General features: G+C 40.1%; 1 protein-coding gene across 1 annotated transcript in view; it reads left to right on the forward strand.

Moving 5' to 3' along the window:
* LOC134354274 (ethanolamine kinase 1-like) overlaps nucleotides 1-23,065 on the forward strand; it is a 462,806-nt gene extending 439,741 nt beyond the window's left edge. Inside the window, exon 8 of the mRNA XM_063063189.1 lies at nucleotides 22,231-23,065. Coding sequence (XP_062919259.1) covers nucleotides 22,231-22,303 — 73 coding nt within the window. The 3' untranslated portion in view covers nucleotides 22,304-23,065. The remainder of the gene's footprint in view (nucleotides 1-22,230) is intronic.
* Nucleotides 23,066-25,284: the final 2,219 nt, after the last annotated feature.

Below are 25,284 nucleotides of genomic sequence, written 5' to 3' on the forward strand. Positions count from 1 at the left end.
TCTCATCATCAACAAGAAAAAGTTGCTTTACCAAAGTATCCATGCTGCACCAAGCTGTGCTCAACAGTAAAGACACTGAAAAGTGTGGCCACTTTCCATATCTGGGGACCTCCTCTCAGTTTCAAATACTGATGATGAAATTCACCACTGCCTTGAAATCACCAGCACAGCATTAACCAGTTGAGAAAAAAATTGTATTCAAAACTCAGGATTTCAGAACTCACGAAGTTTATAATCTACCAAGCAGCATTGATCTGTCTCTATGCTTCTGAGATCTTGACTACCTATGGTAGGTACCTCAAAAAACTATATATTGTAAATATCAAAAACACTGCTTCCACAAAATCCTCTAAATTTGGCAGCAAGGATAAGCAAACCAAAGTGCAAGCTGGGACAGTTGGGACCATGATTTTGATGGATTTTTTTTTTCTTGTCTTCATATTTCACATGTCCCCTAGGGTGGAACATGAGAGATTGGTGGATGGATCAAAGTAGTAAAGTTTCATGTATTTGATTTGACAGCTATATTAAACTGATATGGTATAAAAGGGAAAAATAACACTTAAGTAGGATAAAGATTTTTTTTTGGATAAATGAATTAATGTGCTATGTAATTTGAAGATATCTTGGGAAAGCATTGTCATCTGTGGTTCACTTGATTGGATCATCAACTTTTGGCCAGAAGGCTGAGAGTTCAATTATTTCTCCAGAAAGCTGAATACAAAAACGGAGGCTATGGTTCAGGACAGTACTAAAAGTCGACTGCAGAATCAGAAAAGTTGTAAATCGGAGATTACGATCTGCTCTTCTGGGGGACACTCAGGACTTAGGATGGGTGGCACGGCAACATAGTGGTTAGCACAACACTTTGCAGTACAGATGACCCGCTGCCTGTAAGGAGTTTGTACATTCCCCCCTGATCACGTGGGTTTCCTCTGGGTTCTCCAATTTCCTCCCACTGTCCAAATAGTACCGGTTGGTAGGTTAATTGGTCATTGTCTGTAAATTGTCCCATGATATGGTTTGGATTAAATCGGAGGACCCTTGTGCGACGTGGCTCGATGGGCTGGAAGGGCCTATTCCGCAATGTATCTCAATAAATTAAAAACTCTTTGTAAAGGGGGCAAACCCTAATGTCTAGTCAATATTTACCTATGAGTCACTATTACAAAAACAAATGCACATTCTGTTTGTGGGAGCTACATGAAAATAAGTTGAAATGATAAGATAATCTAAAGCATAGGCCCTATCACCACTAAGTTACTCATGCATTGGCCTGGGACTTCCCTATCTATCCAGTATCGGGTTCCAGCACAGACTTTAAACTGAAGCAACATTCAACACTGTTTCTATCATAATCATCAGTGAATATCCACATCAGAACAGGGAGAAGCCTCAAGGGACAAGGGACATAGCCTCAAGATTTGGGGGAGTAGATTTAGGATGGGGATGAGGAGGAACTTGCTTTCTCAGAGAGTGGTGAATGCTGTGGAATTCTCTGCCCAGAGAAGCAGTGGAGATATTACCTCAGCTTAATATATTTAAGACAAGGTTGGATAGATTTTTGCATAGTAGGGGAATTAAGGGTTATGGGGAAAAGGCAGGTAGGTGGAGATGAGACCATGGCCAGATCAGCCATTATCTTATTGAATGGTGGAGCAGGCTTAACAGGCCAGATGGCCTACTCCTGCTCCTATTTATGTTCTTATGAAGCTGTATGACAAGATTCAAGATTGTTTTATTGTCATTCTTCAGTACATAAGTGCAAAGGGGAACAAAATCATTGACCTCCAGATTCCAATGCAGCACAAAAAGAAATACAATAAGCAATAGGACACAATTAAAAAAATGAAAAATGATAAATGTTGTTGCATGAACAAAATTGCCAGAGAGAGTTTACTCAGTAGATACAAAGCAGCTTCTTTATTCAACAAAAGAAGGTGCAGCAGGCATCGTACTGAGACGCTTTCGGTGCAAAGATCTGCTGGTCCAACGTGGGGCTTGATATTTATTTGCTAAATGCAAAGGGCAATTCCATATTTACAAAGTATAGATGATGCTTTCTTTTGAAACTACATACAAACTTCACACCTGATTCCCATCCATCCCACGGATGCCAGCAGTGTCTGGACTGGGATCCATAGCTTTTAGGAATGCATTGTCCCAAAATTAATCCACGATACGTTATCACGGAACAGAAGACTGGTAACCAGAGCCATTTGCTAAATGTAAATGACCCAAAATCACTCCAACAATAAATAAAAATATAAAAGCAAGCTTATAAAACACAATGTGCAAGTAACTGTTTGACTGTATATACATAAGATTAGCTTGTATACATAGACTGATTGTATGTACATAAGGTGACGATAGGTGCAGAAGTACCTGTACATAAGGTTACTCTGACAGGAAAAAATTAAGTGACAAAGTCATCCTTGGCAAAGAGGAAATCTTCTAGGTAGCAGCGGGGCATGAGAAAGCATAGTGGTACAGTGACTGTGTCAGTTTAGGAATGAAGTGTGGAGTGTAAGCATAAAGTCACATTGCATGGGAGGGGGAGATGAACGGTGCTGAGGGACTGTGGAGAAAGGTGTAGCTGATATGTATGCAGTGATGGTGGGGTGAGTTAGTGGTGGGGGTGTTGATCGACCTGATAGCTTGAGAGTAAGTAACTGTTTTTGAGTCTAGTTCGGAGTCTCAAATTCAAAGTTCAAAGTACATTTATATTTGAAGAATGCACATGTATATATATGTACATAGGGGTCCTCTCTTGGATGCTGAGTAGCCTCTTCCCTGATGTACAACAATCATTGATCTTAGCCTTGGGCTTCTCATATTTAGAATTACTCTCTTGATTTCCTCACATGGATCCTTGTGGAAGGGCATTGCCTGGGAGCAGGCCTATGATCAGAAGTTGGCTGCCCATATAAATGCAGACATATCTGTATTCTAACTCATATGGGAGCAATGCAGCTGCCCAGGAGGGCAAAGAATTTTGTTAGATATTGGTCATGTAGTACAGCTGAGTAGCCCTTATCTGAAATGCTTGGGGCCAGAAATGTTCCAAGATTTTGGAATTTTTGTGATTTTGGAATATATACTGAGATATCATGGGAAATCGCCATCATTTCTGTCACTGAACGGGGAGATAATGGATCTGAATGTGTGGCTGAGGAACTGGTGCAGGAAGCAAGGATTTACATTCTTGGACCACTGGGGTATGTTTGATGGTAAGGATGAATTGTACAAAAGGGACGGGTTGCACCTTAATAAGCGGGGCACCAGCATTCTGGCAGGCAGGTTTGCCTCTGCCACATGGGTGTGTTTAAACTAAGTAGTGGGGGGGAGGGGACAAACTGCAAATATAAGGATGGAGTTAAAAGGGAAAGAGAGAATAAGAAAAGTTATGAAAGACAGCAGAATCAACAGAAAGCAGAAAGCTCCTAAGAAGGGATCGTACAGTATGGCCAAGTGAAACAGGAATTGATATGGGAGGTGAGGGGAGTAATGAATTAAAAGTATTGTATATGAATGCATGGAGTCAAGATAAGGAAATAAAGTTAGATGAGCTTGAGGCACAGTTGGAAATTGGTAAGTATGGTGTTGTGGGAATAACAGAGACATGGCTTCAAGTGGACAGGGCCTGGGAAATGAATATTCAAAGGATATACGTCCTATCGAAAGGACAATACCTGACTGACGGGCAGAGGGGGTGGGGTGGCTCTGTCGGTGAGGAATGATATTCAGTCCCTTGCGAGGGGGGGACATAGAATCAGGAGATGTAGAGTCAGTATGGATAGAACTGAGAAATTCTAAGCGTAGTAAGACCCTAATGGGAGTTATCTACAGGCCCCCAGAACAGTAGTCTGGATGTAGGGTGTAAGTTGAATCAAGAGTTAAAATTGGCATGTCGCAAAGATAATGCTACAGTTGTTATCTACGGGGACTTAAACATGCAGGTAGACTGGAGGGAATCAGGTTGGTACCTGGACCCCAAGAAAGGGGAGTTTGTGGAGTCCCTCCGAGATAATGGGGATTCTTAGAATAGCTTGTACTGGAGCCTACCAGAGAGAACGCAATTCTAAAGATTTAGTGTTGTGCAATGAACTGGATTCGATCAGGGACCTCAAGGTAAAGGAGCCATTAGGAGGTAGTGACCATAATATGATAAGTTTTAATCTACAAGTTGAGAGGGAGAAGGGCAACTCAGAAGTGTCAGTATTACAGTTGAACAAAGGGAACTATGGTGCTATGAGGGAGGAGCTGGCCAAAGTTCAATGGAACAATATCCTAGCAGGGATGACAGTGGAAAAGCAATGGCAAGTGTTTCTGGGAATAATGCGAAAGGTGCAGGATCAGTTCATTCCAAAGAGGAAGAAAGATCCTAAGGGGAGTAAGGGGAGGCCATGGCTGACAAGGGAAGTAATGGACAATATAAATATAAAAGAGAAGAAGTATAACATAGCAAAGACGAGTGGGAAGCCGGAAGATTGGGAAACTTTTAAAGAGCAACAGAAGGTAACTTAAAAAGGCAACATGCAGAGAAAAAATGAGGTACGAAGGTAAACTAGCCAAGAATATAAAGGAGGATAGTAAAAGCTTCTTTAAGGTATGTGAAAAGGAAAAAAATAGTTAAGACCAAAATTGGGCCCTTGAAGACAGAAACGGGTGAATTTATTATGGGGAAGTAAAGAGAAATTGAAGGAACGAGTCTGAACAGGTACTTTGGGTCTGGGAAGACACAAACAATCTCCCAGATATAATAGTGGCCAATGGACCTAGGGTAATGGATGAACTGAAGGAAATTTATATTAGGCAAGAAATGGTGTTGGATAGACTGTTGGATTTGAAGGCTGATATCAGTCCCTGGGACCTGATGGTCTGCGTCCCGGGTACTTAAGGAGGTGGCTTTAGAAATTGTGGACGCATTGGTAATCATTTTCCAATGTTCTATCAAGATTCAGGATCAGTTCCTGTGGGCATTGGAGGGGTGGCTAATGTTGTCCCCTCTCTTCAAGAAGGGAGGAAGAAAGAAAACAGGGAATTATAGACCGGTTAGCCTGATGTTGGTGGTGGGAAAGATGCTGAGAGTCAATTATAAAAGATGAAATTATGACACATCTGGATAGCAGTATCAGGATCGGTCCGAGTCAACATTGGATTTACGAAGGGGAAATCGTGCTTGACTAATCTTCTGGAATTTTTTGAGGATGTAACTATGAAAATGGACAAGGGAGAGCCAATGGATGTAGTGTACCTGGACTTTCAGAAAGCCTTTGATAAAGTCTCACATAGGAGATTAGTGGGCAAAATTAGGGCACATGGTATTGGGGGCAGAGTAATCTGACATGGATTGAAAATTGGCTGGCTGACAGAAAACAAAGAGTGGCGATTAACGGGTCCCTTTCGGAATGGCAGGTGGGGACAGGTGGGGTACTGCAGGGTTCAGTGCTGGGACCGCAGCTGTTTACAATATATATTAATGATTTAGATGAGGGAATTAAAAGTAACATTAGCAAATTTGCCGATGGCACAAAGCTGGGTGGCAGTGTGAAATGTGAGGAGGATGTTATGAGAATGCAGGGTGACTTGGACAGGCTGGGTGAGTGGGCAGATGCAGTTTAATGTGGATAAATGTGAGGTTATCCACTTTGGTGGTAAGAACAGGAAGGCAGATTATTATCTAAATGGAGTCAAGTTGGGAAAAGGGGAAGTACAATGAGATCTAGGTGTTCTTGAACATCAGTCACTGAAAGCAAGCATGCAAGTACAAGCAGACAGTGAAGAAAGCTAATGGTATGCTGGCCCTCATAACAAAGGGGAATTGAGTATAAGAGCAAAGAGGTCCTTCTGCAGCTGTACAGGGCCCTGGTGAGACCACACCTGGAGTACTGTGTGCAATTTTCGTCTCCAAATTTGAGGAAGGACATTCTTGCTATTGAGGGAGTGCAGCATAGGTTCACAATGTTAATTCCCGGGATGAGGCGGGACTGTCATATGTTGAAAGATTAGAGCGACTGGGCTTGTATACTCTGGAATTTCAGAAGGCTGAGAGGGGTCTTATTGAAACCTATAGGATTATTAAGGGATTGGACACGCTGGAGGCAGGAAGCATGTTCCTCTGATGGGTGAGTCCAGAACAAAAGGCCACAGTTTAAGAATAAAGGGGCAGGACATTTAAGAACCGGAGTTGAGAAAAAACTTTTTCACCCAGAGGGTGGTGGATATAATGGAATGCTCTGCCCCAGAAGGCTGTGGAGGCCAAGTCTCTGGATGCTTTCAAGAAAGAGATGGATAAAGCTCTTAAAGATAGCAGAATCAAAGGTTATGGGGATAAGGCAGGAACTGGATACTGACTGTGGGATGATCAGCTATGATCACAGTGAATGGCAGTGCTGGCTTGAAGGGCCAAAAAGCCTACTCCTGCACCTACTGTCTATTGTCTATTGAATTTATGTGCTACCAGTAAGCAATCCTTGCCATATACTTGTTCGTCAATAATAGGTCGGCTGGTGGTGCAGTGAGATCAGTGCCGGGCTCGAGAACGGAGGTTCCCGAGTTCGATCCAGTGAAAGACCACCCCCGTGCGCACTCTCCATCCATGCCGGGTTGATGTCGAGCTTCTCGCAACTCGACCTCGTAAAAACAAAACACTGCCACCTCCAGTTTAAATTCCCACACGGAATATTTTGGAGGATCAAATACCCAAACCCAAACAGTAAAAATTATTACATACCATTAATATAATGACAATATACTGTGTGCCAGGTAACCAAAGCAGCCCGGGAGAATACCTGAATCAGCTGTTGAACAACAACACACAACAGCAGCTTTTCAGTCTCTGCCTAAGATGCTGTATTTTCATTAAAAGGTTACAGTAAACTGTATTTGCATTTTACTTTTTTTTTAGGTTTTATGTCAAGTATAAAAACAATCAGCATTGTAGACTTATTCTAGTGTTAGATTTTCATCAGCGACAATCTTCAGAAACTCATCAATGAATTTCTCTGCTGCTTCAAGATCAGAAGATGCTTTAAAAATTTAATGCCATTGCTTTTCTTAAATTTCTTCAACCAGCCTGCTGAATATTTACAATTACCTTCAATCTTCAGTTTGTCGTGATAGATCTTTGTTTGTTTCATGATTAGCATACTGTTAAGCGGCATATGTTTATCCCGACACTGATGAATCCACTCTTTCAATACCCAATTGAGATATTCATTATTCGTTTTATAGAGTGTTTTTCTATTTTTCATTAAGTTCTGTTCATTTCAGACATGAGATCACTTCTCAGAATTGCTTGTGGGAGCGCATCGTGTAGGAATTTTCCATTTGTGGCATCGTTTCAGCCCTCAAAAAAATTTTGGAGTTTGGAAATTTTTGGATTTTGGATTTTCGGATCAGGGGTACTCAAACTGCATTGTTAGTTTTCTACCACTTGGTCTCATTAGCAAGCCAGGGGATATTTTCATGAACATACAGCAATATCAAATTGAATTTGGAATCAATTTCAGAATGGAGTTCTTGAGGGGCCAATGCTTTGTGTTTAATTTTCTCTTGTAGCACATTTGTAAATGTAATTACGTAAAACTCCTTTGTGCATTATTTTAACATGATGATTATCTTGTTTAAACTGTGTTTTCCCCAAAGGAATGAAATCTCCAACAGCTCAGGTAGTTAATCATCCAGCCAATTACCGCCCTATCAGCCTACTCTCAATCATCAGCAAAGTACTGGAAGGGATCATCAACAGTGATTTTCATGCAGCACCCACTCAGCAATAACCTGCTTACTGATGCCCAGCTTGGGCTCCGTCAAGGCCACTCGGCTCCTGACCTCATCACCTCCTTAGTCCAAACATGGACAAAAAGCTAAATACCAGAGGTGAGGTGAGATGAGAGTGATAGCCCTCGATGTCAAGGCAGCATTTGACCGAGAATGGCATCAAGGTGCCCTAGCTAAAATGGAGTCAATGGGAATTAGGGGGAAAATGTTCCGCTAGTTGGAATCACAGCTGACACAAAGGAATATGGTTGTGGTGGTTAGAGGTCAATCATTTCATTTTCAGGACATCACTGCAAGAGGTTCTCAGGGAAGTGTCCAAGAGCCAATAATCTTCACATGCTTCATCAATGACCTTCCTTCCATCATATGGTCAGAAGTGGGGATGTTCGCAGATGACTGCACAATGTTCTGCACCATTCGTGACTCCTCAGAGAGTGAAGTAGTTCATACCCAAATGCAGCAGGACCTGGACAATATCCAAACTTTGCTGACAAGTGGCAAGTAACAATCGAGCCATGCAAGTGCCAGGCAATGACCATCTCCAACAAGAGAGGCTCCAACCATCATCTCTTGACATTCAGTGGATGAATCCCCTACTATCAACATCCTGGGTGGTTGCCATTGACAGGAAACTGAAGTGGTCTAGCCATATAAACACCGTGGCTACCAGAGTAGGTCAAAGACTAGGAATCCTGCAGCGTTTAACTCACCTCCTGATGCCCCAAAACCTGTCTACCATCTACAAGGCTCAGGTCAGGAGTGTAATGGAATACTTGCCACTCGCCTGGATGAGTGCAGCTCCATCAACACTCAAAAAGTTTGACACCATCCAGTACAAGGCAGCCCACTTGACTGGTACCCCTTCCATAAGCATCCAGTCCCTCCACCATCGATGAACAATTGCAGCAGTGTGTACTATCTACAAGATGCTCTGCAACAGCACATCAAAGTTCCTAAGGCAGCACCTTCCAGACCCACAACCACTACCATGTAGAAGGACGAGAACAGCAGATACCTGGGAACACCACCACTTGGAAACGTATTCCCGTTCCTTGATTGTCGCTGGGTCAAAATCATGGAATCCCCTCCCTAACAGCACTATGGGTGTACCTACACCTCAGGGACTGCTGCAGTTCAAGAACGCAGCCACCACCACCTTCTCAAGGGCAACTAGGGATGGGCCATAAATGCTGGCTTAGCTGGCGATGCCCACATCCCATAAATTAATAAATAAGAAAATCAACAACAATATTCCTTTTCACAATTTATTAGACATCTTCCTCCGTGTCATATTAACACTTTGTTCTTTCCTATGCCATGCACAGACTAGGGCAGCTGCGAAGGAGTGTTTGCATCTGGACAATTAGCCAACAAGAATCATGTTCCATAATCTTCATCCACAGTAGAACACCACAACCATGCCAGTCATAATAACTTCTCATGGATTGCCTCTTCCTAATACTTGGTCTGTGTCACTTTTCTTTATATTAATTTTCACCCTAGGCTTTCCTTTTGACTGGCCCTGCCACTTCCTTTGCCTCTTCTTCCTCACAATTTGCATTTTGTCTTGGGGCCAAGAGGAGCTGAATCTTTTACTCTCAGATGCAAGAAATGCTGAAAACCCAGAGCAACACACAAAAAGTATTGGAGGAACTCAGCAGGTCAGGCAGCATCTATGGAAATGAACGTCATTGTTTTGGGCCAAGACCCTTCATCAGGGCTGGAAAGGAAAGAGGAAGAAGGCAGAATAAGAAGGTGGGTGAGGGGGGATTAAAAGAAGTACAAGCTACAAGGTGATAAGTGAAGCCAGATGCACGGGTGAGGGGAGAGAAGTAAGAAGCTGGGAGATGAGAGGTGGAAAAGATAAAGGGCTAGAGAAGAAGGAATCTGATAGGAGAGGATAGTGGACAATGGGAGAAAGGGAAGGAGGAGCGTGTGGGGGATGTGATAGGCAGGTGAGAAGAAGAGAAGAGGAAGGAGGAGGGCCAAAGTTTGGAATTGAAGAAGAGGGAAGGGGGAGGGGTGTAATTATCGGAAGTTGGAGAAATTAATATTCATGCCATCAGGTTGGAGGCTACCCGGACAGAATATAAATGTTGCTCTTCAGACCTGAGAGTGTAGCAGTAGCAGTAGAGATGACCACGGACCGAAATGTCAGAAGGGGAAAGAGGATTGAAATTAAAATGGTTGGACACTGTAAAATCCTGCTTGTTGAGGATGGAGTGAAAATGCTTGGCATAGCCATCCCTCAATCTACATTGAGTCTCACCAATACAGAGGAGGCCGCATCAGGAGAACCAGATGGAGTAGACAACCCAAACAGATTTGTAGGTGAAGTTTTCCTCACCTGGAAGAGCTGCTTGGGGCTCTCAGTAGAGGTGAGGGAGGAGGTGAATGGCCGGGCGTAGCTCTTCCACCTACTGGGATAAGTGCCAGGAGGGAGATTAGTAGGGAGGGATGAATGGACGATCAAGGGAGTTATAGAGGGAGAGAGTTCTATGGAAAGTGGAGAGTGGGTGGTGAGGTAAAGATGTGTTTGGTGGTAGGGTCTTTTTGAAGATGGTGGAAGTTGCAGAGAACCATGTTATAGAGGCTCATGGGTGCTAGGTTAGGAGAAGGGGGAACTCTATCCCTGTTAAGTCAGTGGGAAGATGGGGTGTTTGCGAAATGGAGAAAATGCAAATGACTGCAGTACCAACGATTGAAGAAGGAAAGCTTGTTCTTTGAAGGAAGGCATTTCTGATGTCCTGGAAAGGAAAACCTCATCCAGGGAACAGATGCAGTGGAGACGAAGGAAATGAGAAAAGGAAATGAGAAAAGAAACTGTTAGTTTTACAGGAGACAATGTGGGAAGAGGTATAGTCAAGATAGCTGTGTTAGTCTCAACCTGTGACCTCTATTCTATGCCTGTCCCTTTGTAAAGTGCAACCTCTCGTATTCTACTTTCAATGTTTTTCTTTTAAATGCATATGTTACAGCTCTGAACTTTAATGATGGCATTGCACAACGGGTAGGACATGGGAACAGAATTACAACAAAGATTCTCAGATAGAACTTGACACAATCTAAGTGAAAGAAACACAATCATCATCCTTTAATATCTGCAATATGTTCCTGAATCCTGCTAATTTCACTTAATAGTTCACATTATCAATATATTCTAATATTCTTAGAAATTCCTTAGAAATGCTGAAGTGTTCCCTATTCTACATTGAAAACCATGGCTAGGACCAATTTTCTGCCACAAAACATTATTATGTGGTTTTACATTATTTTAAAACCCAACTGTGCTATAAAATTTGTTAAAAAGAAGATCAAAGGACAAATGAGATTTAACTGTCAAGCATTTTACAAATAAGACAGCGCAGTAGAAAAGAGCTTTCAAAGCAGTGGCAGAGAACTGCACTCTGAATTAAAATAATTATATGCTTTTGAACGCAGTTCAGGACTATAGTGTGGCTACATCATTAAACTAATACCCTTAATATTACAGAAACAAAGAATGTATTACAGTGCTTAAAACGAAAGACTGAAAGCAAAAGCCTACAGTCACTTTGTAACCCACAATTGTATATTGGACAGGCAACGATGGCCTGAAAATTACATTCACTGTCTAATGCCCTTGAGCTGAGACAAATTCAATGTATTATGAAATGTGGAAAGAACGCTGTGGGTAAAAATTCCCCTAAACCCTACGATTTGTGAACTTTTCCTCTCTTTGTATTTTCCAACTATGCCTTAAATATGCTCTGAAGGAACACAGTTAAAACTTTGCTGAAGACACTGAACAGGAAAGCTGAATGACCTGATTTGTAACTCTGTATTTAGGAGCCAAAGGAATTTCACCCTTTTTAGCCAATCCAGTGTCCTCTGCCTGCTACTATAACGGTCAAGTTTAGCATGTAAGATGAAGTAGACCTGACATGAATGAGATTTTCTTGGTTAGAACAGGGAATGACTACAAATGTACAGCATATTGCAGCATCTGCGAGGAAAAGGAGAATGTATGTCATATCATTCCTACATAGTTCTTGGCCAATCTACAATCAGGAATTAGCCTTCATTTGGCAGAAGTGTTAAAGTGCCAAACTACACAATTTGCAAGTGGATTCATGGGTTTATTATAGATTCTTAGAGTTAGACAGCAGGGAAACAGGTCCTATGGTGACCAAGTTATCGAGCTGATCTAGTCCCCTTTGTCTGCATTTGGCCTTTATCCTCCTGGACCTTTCCTATCCATGTCCCTGTACAAATGTTTTTTGAACATTGTAATTGTACCTGTCTACCAGTTCCTCTGGCAGCATGTTTCTTATACTCATCACCCTCTCTGTGAAGAATCCCTGTTCTTGGTCTACCTGATGAGGTGGTGGAAATAGTTGTTCTCTCATCATTTAAGAAACATCTAGACCTAGTGCCTGAATCACTAGGGCATAGAAGGCTGTGGATCTAACCTGGATAAAATGTGTAGGTACTTGGAATAGGTAGCATTGATAAGGTGGGCCAAAGGCTCTGGTTCTGTGTGATTTTATGATTTTATGTTTCGAGAGTTAGTTCGTGGAAAATTTGAGTGCATAGCATTCAAAATAAAAGAATATTGTTCCACTGTTTAGCTCTGTCATGCCTCACCTTAATAAGCATAAAATCCGAGCATGCCTGTGGTTTATAACCTCAGTGAGCAATGGTTTTTCTTTTATTGTCCATTAATATTGCAGACAGAGCTTTGCTGATCACCACCAAAGCAGGCAATAGCTATGAACTGCTTTTTCTAAACCATGACAACTGCTAAGTTAATCATGTTTCAATGCGTAATGAGTTATTATTTGCAGTGCAATTTAAGTCAGGATTGAAGTAGTTAAATAGAGAATTTGTGAGTTCTGAAAGCAATTATACAGAAGGCAACGGGCTGCTGTCAGCATGTTACATGAGAGTAACCCAATCACGGAGTTCATGCAGTGTCTTAAGTCACAAGGACAAAGGTCATTTAGTTTATTAACCAGTTGAGCCCTGCAATTGGACAACCGGGCATAATTCACTTCATAGTGAGTGTGTATTATACCATCACATTACTCAAGGTATTATATGTCAAGGGTTAGAGGGTGAAGGAAAGATGGCGAAGAATGGAAGGAAAGGGTGAGGTAAAGGACAGAAATGGCAAAGAAGGCAGAGGGGTAGGAGGAGGGAAAAAGAATGGAAGAAATCTGGAAAATAATGAGAACACACAATGTGAGTTAAAAAGGTAGGAAAATAAAGTGGAAGTGCCAGGCATGATAGAAATACAGCAAAAGAGGACAAGTGAGTAGATGAGCAGTGATTTGTAGTATAAATGCCCAAATATTTTTAAGTGCGTTCTTCCACTGTAATAGATTGACTCTGGAGTATTCTGAAATGCAATTTGACAACCCAGCAATTTTAATGTGCAATAGTGAGAAGTTATCAAAATTTTCTTTACGTCAGCTCCAATATCTTTAACTTTGGTTTTCTCACTGTCACCTAGGATATCTCTGTATTGCTTAGACTGGTGAATTATTTCACAGAGTATGCCATATAACAAATAAAAAACAGATCTAATTGAGTGGGTCAGATGGCAACTGACTCTGGAGGACAAAATTCAAGCACTTGTCATCCTTTTTGAAATCCTGATGTGGCAGGTTTGATTTAGTTTTGTTTTGCGTGGGCAGAAACTGTCATTGCTTTATGATTTTCACACTTCACACTACTTGAGAATAAAACAACAGCTATGTTGTTGACTTGCATTAATTCTCTCAAGTGGGGAATTTGGAATTCAGCAATTACAATTGAAAGACCAGTCAAATAACCTGCTCTAGTCTTCCACCAAAGTGACTATGGACTGTCCACAAGGAAGAAGCCATGTGATACTTTTGCTTTCTCTTGCTTTTCTAATGGAATAGTAAGGAATCTTAACAGAGAAAAGGAAGATTATCTCATAAATATTCAGCATATTGTATATTTTACTTCATTCTTTGATTGCTCTTCCATCTTTCTTGAAGGCACTGACTTATAATGCAGATATCAGAAGCTTTCAGAACATAACTTTATGTATGATCTTTGAGTCATAGCCATCAGATTATTGAACACAAGTGATTGTAACCTGATTCAGCTCTCAAGCAGTATGCACAGCCAAAGTCAGGAATGGGAAGCCGGAATAATTATACTATTTGCCAATTGTTGCAGAACCCGTGGTTATTGCAGCTGAGAGCAGCTAATTCAGCACAGGCCTGCAACTCAATCTGGTCTGTATTGCAAACCAAGCAACTGAATTGTTTTATACTAATTACTATCCCTATTAAGATGTATCCTATTCCAGATTACTTTTAATGGTAATCACTGTAGTAAGAAGAAAATTCAAACAGCATTTTGGGTGTGTCCTTGTATTTCCTTCATGTATTTTCATTGTTGTTTTGGCTTCTGTTTTGATTTAGCTTTTCTTTCATCACTGGGGTTTTGTGTAATTCCACCTTAATCTTCATATTTATGCTGTTACCAATTTTGAATAGACCAAATATCATACATACTTAAGTAAATTTGTTACAGATTTCTACTTTGCTAGTGTTTAGTTACATCATTTCGTTCACTGAGATCAGAATTGGTTAACACACAGTGCTGCAGTTTGGTTCAAAGGCGGTCACGATTCCTTTTTTTAATCAATTATGCTGGGATTCGATTTACAGGTGGTGCTCCAGTTCTGAAAGTTCATCCAGTTTCTCATTGTGATTACTAGCTGGGAGTCTCAGCAGTACCTATGATCATAATGAACAATCATACGTTGTCCCAAATACTGATTTTCTCAGTCAGGAACTCAGAAGAAGTTCTGCCTGACTTTGTGACCGCATTCTATTCCAATCCCCAGCTTCCCTGTTTCCCCTCCTTCTCATAAACCCATCATACCTCTGCTGTCTGACATCAGTTGTAATCGTCCTGCCACAAGCATTTCACAGTCTGAGCCTTTTTAGAGCAGATCAACGATAGAAGATGGATCCTCTGAGGCTTGTGCAGTTCCATTCTACATTGGAAAGTGTACATACCAACAGAACCATCAGGTAACTGATGATCTGTACAGTCTGCTGTCTGGATACAGCTCAGTACAAATAAACTAAAGATCAGTTCACAAGTCAACTTCACATTTACAGAGTCATGTTACACGTATCGACGCATCCCTGCAAATCTTTAACCTCTCAAATGATTATTGATTGGGGTTGTGAAATACAGACAGTGTCTGCCAACCCCACCCATGCACATCCCTGAATCAAAATTGTATCCAGGACTGGAACTCTGTTGTTGAATAAAAACCTACATATCTGCTCAAAGTGCAGCAACTAATTCCAATGGAGCCATTCTCTCCGAAGCTAAGATTATACTTAAACTGTCAATTTATTTTACGATACCCGTTACTAGAAATGTTGAGAAAAACTTTGAAAGCTTTGTACTTGTGAGGGATATATAATATTGAAAAATATAACAATGTTTAACCAGATCCTGCTAATGTTGCAATAGTTTTCACTTGCAGAGAGTATGAAAGCCATGTTTGTTGGATGTAATGGAAGGTGTAGTTATTACATCTGGCAGTGATATTCATGATTTGAGAACCCTTAAATAAATAGGTGAGAAGTGAAAATACTTGATTGGGCATGAAATCAATAGAGGAAATTCCGAAAAGTGCTTTTTTAGTCCCCAGGTATTCTTCAGCATCTGCAACTCCAATGTATAGAAAAGTTAGAGCAAAATGCTTTTGAATTTAAGATAAAATAATTTCTGATATTTTCCTCTAGTGTTTATCTAGCTATCCTACAAGGACTAACAGTTATGCTCTCTCAGGTATGAGGAAAGATTGTGTAAATAAGTATGCTCTCTAATTTATATTCACACAAGTATGAAAATTAATTGGAACTACTCACTGGTCAGTTTATGAAATAACTATTCCGCGCACATAAGAGAATTGCCTTCTGTGAGGTATTTCCCAGAGAAACTCTTAACAATTATTTAGGTAGCAATAAATGGTTTAAATTTGATCAGGGACTAATGATTCTGTCTCTTATAACTTAACTAGAATAATGTATATAATCCAATTCTCTATTGCAAACAGAGTTGTTGACATGTTTAATATAAATGGGTTATTTATATAATAAAAAGCAAAGACATTTTAACCGTTAGAGTAAATCAAACCTACAGCTGGTCTAGAAATGTTAGCAACACTTTCAGGTGAAATGAAGACCCATGTTTTGGCATTCATCTTAAATTTCTTTTTTTATTTCGTAAAATAACTTGGTTCAAATCTTAGAGTATTAAATTTTGCCCTGATCCGTATCTCCTCCCTTCCCCAAATCTTCATGCTTACCCCATCTTCCCGCTGCCTTAACAGTGATAGAGTTCCTCTTGTTATTATATACCAACCTATGAGCCTCCACATTCAACACATCCTGGCAACTTCCGCCATCTCCAAAGGGATGCTATGACCAAACATATCTTTACCTTGCTTCCTCCGTGATTCACTTGTCCACTCATCCCTGTCCATCAATCTCCCTCCCATCACTTATCTCTGCAAGTGGCCAAAATGCTACACCTGCCTATTTACTTCCTTCCGTATGTCCATTCAGAGCCCCATACATTCCTTCCAGGTGAGACAACGTTTCAGCTCTGAATCTGCTGGGGTCATCTCTTGTGTTCGGTGCTTCCGATGCAGCTTCCTTTAGGCTGCTGAGACCCGCTGTAAATTGGGTGGCCGTTTCATCAAGCAGCTCTGTTCCATTTGCCAAAAGCGAAACTTCTCATTAGTAAAACATTTTAATTCCGATTCCATTTCCCGTTCTCATTTCAACATGTTGGTCCGTGGCCTTGTCTCATGCCATGATGAGGCCACCTTAGGGGAGAGGAACAAGACCTTATATTCCATTTGGGTAGCCCCCAACCTGATGGCCTAGATATCAATTTTTCCTTCCAGTAAACAAAAATTCCCTCTCCCTCCCTTCTTCTATTCCCCACTCGGGACACTTGTAGAAAAGAGGTTCAGGGAAATATATTTTTTTTATGGAAGAAATATGGGGGAGGGTTCGACAGAGTATTGGAGTTCACAAATGTAAAATAAAAATAATTAAGACTGAGTTAAGGAGAAACTGCTTTATGCAACATTTGGTTGAAAATGGAAATACTGCCTTTAGATGTGGTATACTGTGGCCCTCAAAAGGGAATTGGTTAAAAATTGGTGGAGAAAAATTGCAAAAAGAAAGAGCCAAGGGTGGAACTAGTAAATTGTTGGCCTGGACATGATAAGCAGACTGGCCTCCTGTGTAGTAACCATTCTATGAGTCTATGATAACTGATAGCTAAAATAGTGAAGAATTTGCAGTCAGCTGTAAAGCAACATTCATTGTTTTTTTACCTCAAAACACTCCCTAGAAAGAGGTACCAATCTCAGTGTAGGAATCTCACAATTTGGCTCCACATGTCGCTATTAAAATCATAGAGCCCATGCCACAAGATCTGCAGTTTTCATCTAAAGGGAAAAAAAAACTGATCCCTAGCTATACAACTAGCCAGAATATTTCGTGCCAAAAAGCAAACCAGTCCTAAATTACAGATTAAGTGGCAGGAACACACCTCTGGCAATGTATTAGTATCAGAATTAGAATCAGAATCAGGTTTAATATCACTGGAATATGTTGTGAAGTCTTGAAATACGTTGTTTTGTGGTAGCAGTACATTGCAATACATAAAAACTATAAATTACAGTAATTATATATACATATATATAGACACACAAAAAAAGAGAGAAAAAAGAAAAAAAAAAACAAATAGTGAGGTCATGTACATAGGCTCATTGTCCATTCAGAGATCAGATGGAGGTGGGGGAAAGGTCATTCCTAAAACATTATGTGTGTGTCTTCAGGCTCCTGAACCTCCTCCAAGAGATGCAGGAGTTGGCTACTTAATGCCCTCCCTGATCTCCTCCTGAAGTTTTCAATGTGCATCAGTTAACATGAACGTTCATCTGCTGCGTTCCCCTGGGCTGTTTCCGTAGTACAGACCAGAAAATGTCCCACACCTAGTGATTGGTTTCAATAGCCTTAAAGTATTAGTTGATGTCAAATTGTGAACAGACTTTTTTTCCCGAAGACTGATTCTACATTTTTTGTAACATCGTTTTAATTCATATCTGCTATTCGTAATTTCATAGCTCCAGAATGATCCCTAACAGTCTTCCAACTACTATGTGTCAGTAGGTCAAAGTCAGGGCAAGGAGGAAGAACAAGGAAGCAACAGAATCTCCAGATGTAAGGGGACTGTAAGAAGGATCACTTCCAAATATCAAACAGTTCTGCCTGGTTCTTACCTTACTAGTTTTTTGTAGGTATAAGAACTCTATGTGGTCATAAATTGTCCCCCCCATAGCGATGGTGTCTCCAAAAGAAAGAACACAAACAATCATTCTATTTTTTTTCCCCTGTCTCAAAATCACAGCTGCTTGATGTATGTCGTTTTGTCTGGGGACAAAAGGAATGATGAATGAGTGGCAAGTGTGTAGATCAATATGTGATACCTTATAACTATCATGCAGCTGTATAAAAGATTGCTTTGGCCAGACTTAAAATATTGTGTGCACTACTAGTTCAGCCTATTGCAGGAATGATATAAAGCCTTTGGAAAGGATGCAGAGAAGGTTTGCCAGAATGCTGCCTGGATTAGAGGATATAAATTATAGAGAGAGGTTGGACATGTTTTGTTATGTTTGTTATGTTTTGTGACTCCATTACCATCTCTTCCCGCTCTATAGTAATAAATTGAAAGGTTGTATCACACTAGCCAGTTTTGGCAGGAATCTTTCATAATAATTAATAATTCCTAAAAATGACTGCAACTGTAATACATCCTTTGGCCTTGGGGCATTCACTGCTGCTTGAATTTTCTCCACACATTTGTATAAATCTTGTGCATCAATGGATTGACCACAGTAAGTGATGCTTGGTTTAAAGAATTCACATTTGCTGCATTGTGCTCTGAGCCCATAACCTTTTAATCATTTTAACACTGTCATGAGATTTTGGAGATGTTACTTATCATCCTTACCAGTAATAGTAATGTCATCCAGATAATACTGAGTGCCTGGCCAATAGGTTTCTGCCAGAATGCAGCTGCAGAAGCTACTCCAAAAATAAGACTAGAATAGCAGTAAAGCCCTTTGTGAGTGTTTATAGTGAGAAACACTTCAGATGCTTCTTCCATCTCTATCTGTAGGTGTACATCTGCTAAATCCACTTGCTCCAGAAAGGTTTACAGAGATATCCTCTATCCAGGGCAGAGGGTATTGATGCTGACTTTAAAATCACCACAGATCCTGACAGACCTGTTTTTCCTTCCTACTAATGCCTCTGGGTTCTAATGAACCTTGGAAAAAGTTCATTCAGCCTCCATGCAATCAAGCTCACTGACTACTTTATCACAGATGGCAAAAGGAACCAGATGGAATTTGCAAAGCTTGGGTGCAGCATTTTCATTTAACACTATTTTATTCTTGATATGTTTTCCAGTGCCGTCCTTTAATACTGCTTTGGCATCATCCAGTAATTTCTTAATTCCCTTTCAGTTGGCTTCATTGCAGGGAATGTCTCAAGCAAATTGTGGATGGATCTCCAATCAAGTTATAGTTGTCTCAGCCAATCACAATGCCACAATACTGACCCTCCTGTTTTCATCACAAACAAGCCTGGGAAGCTTGTTGAGTGTTGTATTTAAATGTCCTTCCCACAGGAGAGTTATCTTTTCTCCATTATAAGTTCTTAGTTGGATATCCACAGGCTCAAATTGTGTCTTTGAAATGCTATTCAAATTTATTTGAAACAGCCAAGCCAGTATCCAATTCCATTTTAGTACATTTGTTGTTCACTTCTGATGTAAGCCATATTGCTTGTCTAATGTTAGTTTTCACATTGTAAATCGCAAGCGTACTCAGTCCTGTGTCATTCTCATCATTATCAGATTTTTATCAACACCATGCAGATTAGTGCACTTTTTGAAACTGCAACTTGACTTTTTAGCTTTTTCTCTTTTTTGTGCAGTCCATTTATTTTTATCTGCCCAGCATGCACTTGGCATGTGTCCTACTTTGTTGCATGTTCTGCAAGTTTCACATTTAAACCTGTATTGGTCCATTGAATGTGTGCCCCTGCCAGAACAGTAACACAATGTGTTCAGCCAGGCCTTTTCCTGTTTTTGCAATTTTGTTATGCTCACTTCCAAAGGCATCTCTGACAGCAGTTTTCATTGATCCAGTGATTTCAGCTGCTCATTTAAATGTGACTTGTATTTCAGTTAGGAGCCATTTCTCAATGCTTTCTTGTAGGATTTCACAAACTAAGCCATCCCTCTGTACATCATTAAACCCTCACTAAACCCATCAATGAACTGTCAATGCTCAGACAATCTCTTCCAAAGCCACGTATGCTGAAATTGACTCCCCTTCCTTTTGATTCCACTTATGAAATCTAAAGCATTCTGCAATCAGCAATGCATTTGGTTCTAAATGTTTCTGCATTACTTGCACAATATCAGCAAAGCTAATTTTGACTGGTTTGGTTGGAGCAGTGTGCTTAGAACTGAATAAAACAGGCACACATTTCTAATTGGCTCTTCAATTTCCTTTAAAATATTGTTTAATTCATTGAGTACACAAAATCCAGTTATCACTTGTCCAATCAAACATCTATCTTTTTGATGCAGCCAGCTATCTCTTTCTTTTTTTATTTATTTATGATTATTATCACCTGGTACACTCTGTTTATGAAGCCATGAATCTGTCCATTTTCTGTCTTTTTTTCACTCCAGCATCTCGTTGCACTTCAATAGCTAGGTAGTTATCTTGGGTTCCTTTAAAACTTACTCATTATCACTGTTATGTCTTTTAACTCCAAAACATAAAGCTAATCATAGGAAAAACATGGGGAGACCAGGACAATGTATACTCTTTGTTTCTTTGCTTTTGTGAGGTGCACACATTTGCCATAGTGGCGTAATGACATGTACTATTCACATACTTCTACATATAACCCATAATGAATGATGTAAGCAACAAAGAATGTTAATCAAGCAATATATTTTCAATATTACTCAAATGTTACTGAAATATTAAATATACAACAGAGATGTTCCCCTTGAATATCAGAGGCTGAGGGGAGGAGTCATAGAAGATTCTAACAGGCGTAGATAGATGTGACATTCAGGATCTTTTTCCCATGGTAGAAATGTCAAGTACTTGAGGATATGCATTTAAGGTAGGTGGAGGAAAATGTAAAGGAGGTATACAGGCAAGCTTTTTACAGAGAGTGATAGGTGCCCAGGACAGGCTTTTGGGGGCAATGGCGGATGCAGATACAATAATGGCATTTGAGAAGCTGTTGGATAGTCACATGATTATTCAGGAAATACAGGGCTATGGATCATATACAGCCAGAGGAGTCATACTTGGCACAAACACTGTGAGCCCAAGGCCCTGTTCCTGTGATGTAGTCTTCTTTGTTCTATATAAGTGAAGAGTCGTGGGATTTGTCTGGGCTGTGGCTATTTGAAATGATTATTGGACTTTTGTTAACTGCTACATTATTTTCATCTTTCAATAATGTGTGGCCATAATTTGATGACAACATATAAATGCAAAATATAGCTCAGTTTCTAAAGGAACATTTGAAACTGTGAATGGCAGTATATGGTGTCATGAGAACATATGAAAAAGTGATATGCTTGTAATGCTACTGGTGGCAGTTATCAGTTCATTTGTGAAATATCACTTTACCATGAGCATGCAACATCAAATTGATACATTGCTTGCAACAGCACAGTCTGGTGCTGAGAGCAGTCACCCAGGTTGGGACCTTCTCACCAGCCTTCCACATCCATGAAATTATTTGCCTCTGTCACTTCTCCCCCAGTGTGGGCAGAAGACCATACACCTTCTGTGGATTTCCTCAATCAGAATCTTCCATTCCAAATCTATAGGCTGTGCCCTCTTTCCCTCAGGCTTCTAACATGTGTCTGCCTCCTTTGTATCCTCAATGGAAATGACAGGATGAAGGCTATATTAATAGGATATAAAAATGGTACCTAAACAGCGTGTAAGTGCTAACTGTGAGCGTGTCTGCTTTAGCATCTCTGTGCAAGTTCAAGACATGGTAATCACCAATTAGCTCCAAAGTTGCAAACTAAAAACCAGATTTTTGAACATGTGTGTCTTATTAGCACAGCACTCACTTAGCACTTCTTTTCACCCTTTTCCCCAAAATAACCGCCCCAGGAATTCTCGGTGCATTAGATACAAGACTCCGGTGTCTGTACTGTAAGTGAGAAGTTGCATTTTCCTCATAGTGCTTTGAATAAACAAATCATAAGGCAAAGATTTAAAATCAACTATTGGCTGATGGTGTACAACGTTGTAATGAACAGGTACGCAAGAGAACGTTTCAAGCAGTATTTTAAGAAGAAGGATGAATTTTTGGCCTTGCAGTTTTCCTGTTGAAGCTAAAAAGATCTGCAGTCTCGTTCACTGCTGGGAAAAAGATGGAATAAAGTGGAAACAGTTGAAGCTCCTAAATGAGAAAGTGCCAAAAGTTCACTGTACCTGGAATCGTAAAATAACAGAGAAGTGGATCAAGTATTTTTCAAGCTGAATGGTGAAGTCCTTTTAAAATAATTAATTATAGTAAAGACAACATTAGCTACTAGCACTGAATGCATAAAAATTGCTACAGATGAGTGTATTACTTGTATTTCTATTTTCTGTACTGTTGCTATGCAATATACCTTCAGGCATGGCTTACTGATATCGTCAATCAAATATTTTTTATCTAATTGACAATTTTATATACTTATTGGACAATTCTTTAGTGTCACATATTTGCCACTACGTTGTAAGGAGAAATGAGATCAAAAGATGTCCATCTTTTCTTTTAATCATAACATGTAAACACAGGTCTTATACTGATTTTACAAATGTAAAAATTACCTCAGTTTCTGAAGAAACATTTAAAGGTGAGTAAGTTCTGGAAAGCTTATTAGAAAATTGGAAATACATAACTATTTAATCACTTTATGAGAAAGGGAAAGGTGGTTATTTCTGTGTAGAACTCTTCATCAGATTTTCTATCAGATCGAATGCAATAAAGGTCACTTAATCTCTGAGATTCTGATTAATCTGCCATAAATTTATAATTTTTTAAAAAATGTGATATTTGCCATGGAACTAATATGACAAGTTTGCGAACTGACAATAAAAGTACAATTAAATATTCAAGACACGACTCTTTTCACTTGTGATATTTCTCACTCTGTTCATAAATGCTGTTATAGTTATGGAAAATATTATGTAAAATGTGTCCCCTTCCATCTTTGAGTTCACAGAACTCAAAGCATGTTTTATTTTCAAAACAAGTGAAATCCATGAAATATTCTAGGATCTTTCAAGATTGATTTTTTTAGCCAAGTTTACAATGAGACTGAAAAAATATTGTTATTGATAGAATATCACACTAATTCAATATTATTAATAAAGACCATAAACTTAGTTTGATCAACATTGTGGCTTCAAAACTAGGTCAGAGATCGGCTATCCTTTAGCGACTAACTGCTATCTTAATTTCTCAAAGTCTTTCCACCATCTGCATGGCAGAACCCAGGAGTCTAATGGAATACGTTTCACATAACTGAATAAATGCAATTCAAACACTGAAGAAGTACAATATGATTCAGAATAAAATAATCCAGTGCACCATTTTAAACACATTTCCCTCCAGCACCTGGAGCTGACTGTGTGCCATCTGTAAGACGCACTACAGGAACTCTTCAAAACTTCTCCATTACATTTGCCGAGTGACCTCAAGCACCAGTAAGCCTGCTTTTCCCAAGCTTATGGGCTGAGGGAAAACTAGATGAAATTTCTTCTTCTTGAATGGACTTTGAATGAGCTCCCCAATGCAGTTATGAACAGTGAACTGATATATGGAAGAGAGCAGCATCAGCAGCCTGGTATGTTCCGGACACTAGGAAGCTCCCAGTTCTAGAGGTCTCATGAAAGGAAATATGCTCTTAGCATCTAATCTGTCAAGATGGCTCTCAGATATTTATATGTTTATATGTTTCAAAAAGATCATCTCTTTCACACTGCAAAATTCCAGTGAATAAAGGCTATGCTGGCTCAAGTGTGGCTTCACCTCACGAATCAAAAGGCCGAAGCTTCTCCGAACTGCTTCCAATGCAAATTCTTCTTCCCACCGCCTTAGATTCCCTCTGGTCCTCAGCTACCACTCCATGAGTCGCCGCATTCAACACGTCATTCTCCGTAACTTCTGCCATCTTCAACAGGATACTACCACCAAACACATCTTTACTTTCCCTCACTCTCCACTTTCCATGGGGATTGCTCCCTCCGTGATTCTCTTGTCCATTCATCTCTCCCCACTAATATCCTTCCTGCAAAGTGAAAGAAATGCTTTACCTGCCCATTCACCTCTCCCCCACCCCCCTCCCATCTCCATTCAAAGCCAAAAATAGTCCTTTCAGGTAAGACAACACTTCAACTTTGAATTTTTTGGTGTTATCCATTGTATCCAGTGCTTCCAGTGCAGCCTCCTCGACAATAATGAGACCCGTTGTAAATTTTGCAACCACATTGTCAAGCACCTCTGCTTCATCAGCTAAAAGCAGAATTTCCCTGTGGCCAACCATTTGAATTCTTGTCTCCAGTCCTGTTCTGACATGTCAGTCCTTGATCTGCCATGGTGAGGCCACTCAGGGTGGAGGAGCAACTCCTCATCTTCCGCCTAGGCAGCCTTCAACCTGAAGAAATGAACATCAATTTCTCCTTCCAGTTTTTTTTTAATTTTTCTCTCTTTTTTTCTTTTCCTATCCATCTTCCATCTTCCTTCTATTTCCCGCTCTGGCCTCTTACCTTTTCTCCTTGCCTGTCTTTCACCTCTCTCCCTGGTGCCCCTCCTTCTTCCCTTTCTCCCATGGTCCACTCCTCTCCTATGAGATTACTTCTTCTTCAGCCATTACCTTTCCCACTCATCTGGCTTCACCTAGCACCTTCTAGCTTGTCCTTCTTACTTTCCGCCCACCCTTTTATTCTGCTTTCCTTTCCAGTACGGATGAAGGGTCTCAGCCTGAAACATCAACTGTTCATTCATTTTCATAGATGCTACCTGACCCAATGAATTCTTTCAGCATTTTGTGTGTGTTGCAATGCAAGTTATTCCTTTCCCAAAAAAAGAGACCAAAACTATACTAGTAAATGAAAATCAAAAGTACAGTTGATGCTGGAAATGTAAAATGAAAGATTTGAAACTTCTAGAAATATTTAGCTCCATCAGAGGACCTCAGCCTGACACATTAACTAAGTTTCTCTATGCACAAAACAACTTGACTTGCTGACTGTTTACTGCATTTTTAGTTTTTATTTATAACTACACAGAATTTCTACCAGCATCCTGTACACTTGTTGGC

Source organism: Mobula hypostoma, chromosome 11 (assembly GCF_963921235.1).
Source record: "Mobula hypostoma chromosome 11, sMobHyp1.1, whole genome shotgun sequence".
Taxonomy (NCBI): domain Eukaryota; kingdom Metazoa; phylum Chordata; class Chondrichthyes; order Myliobatiformes; family Myliobatidae; genus Mobula; species Mobula hypostoma.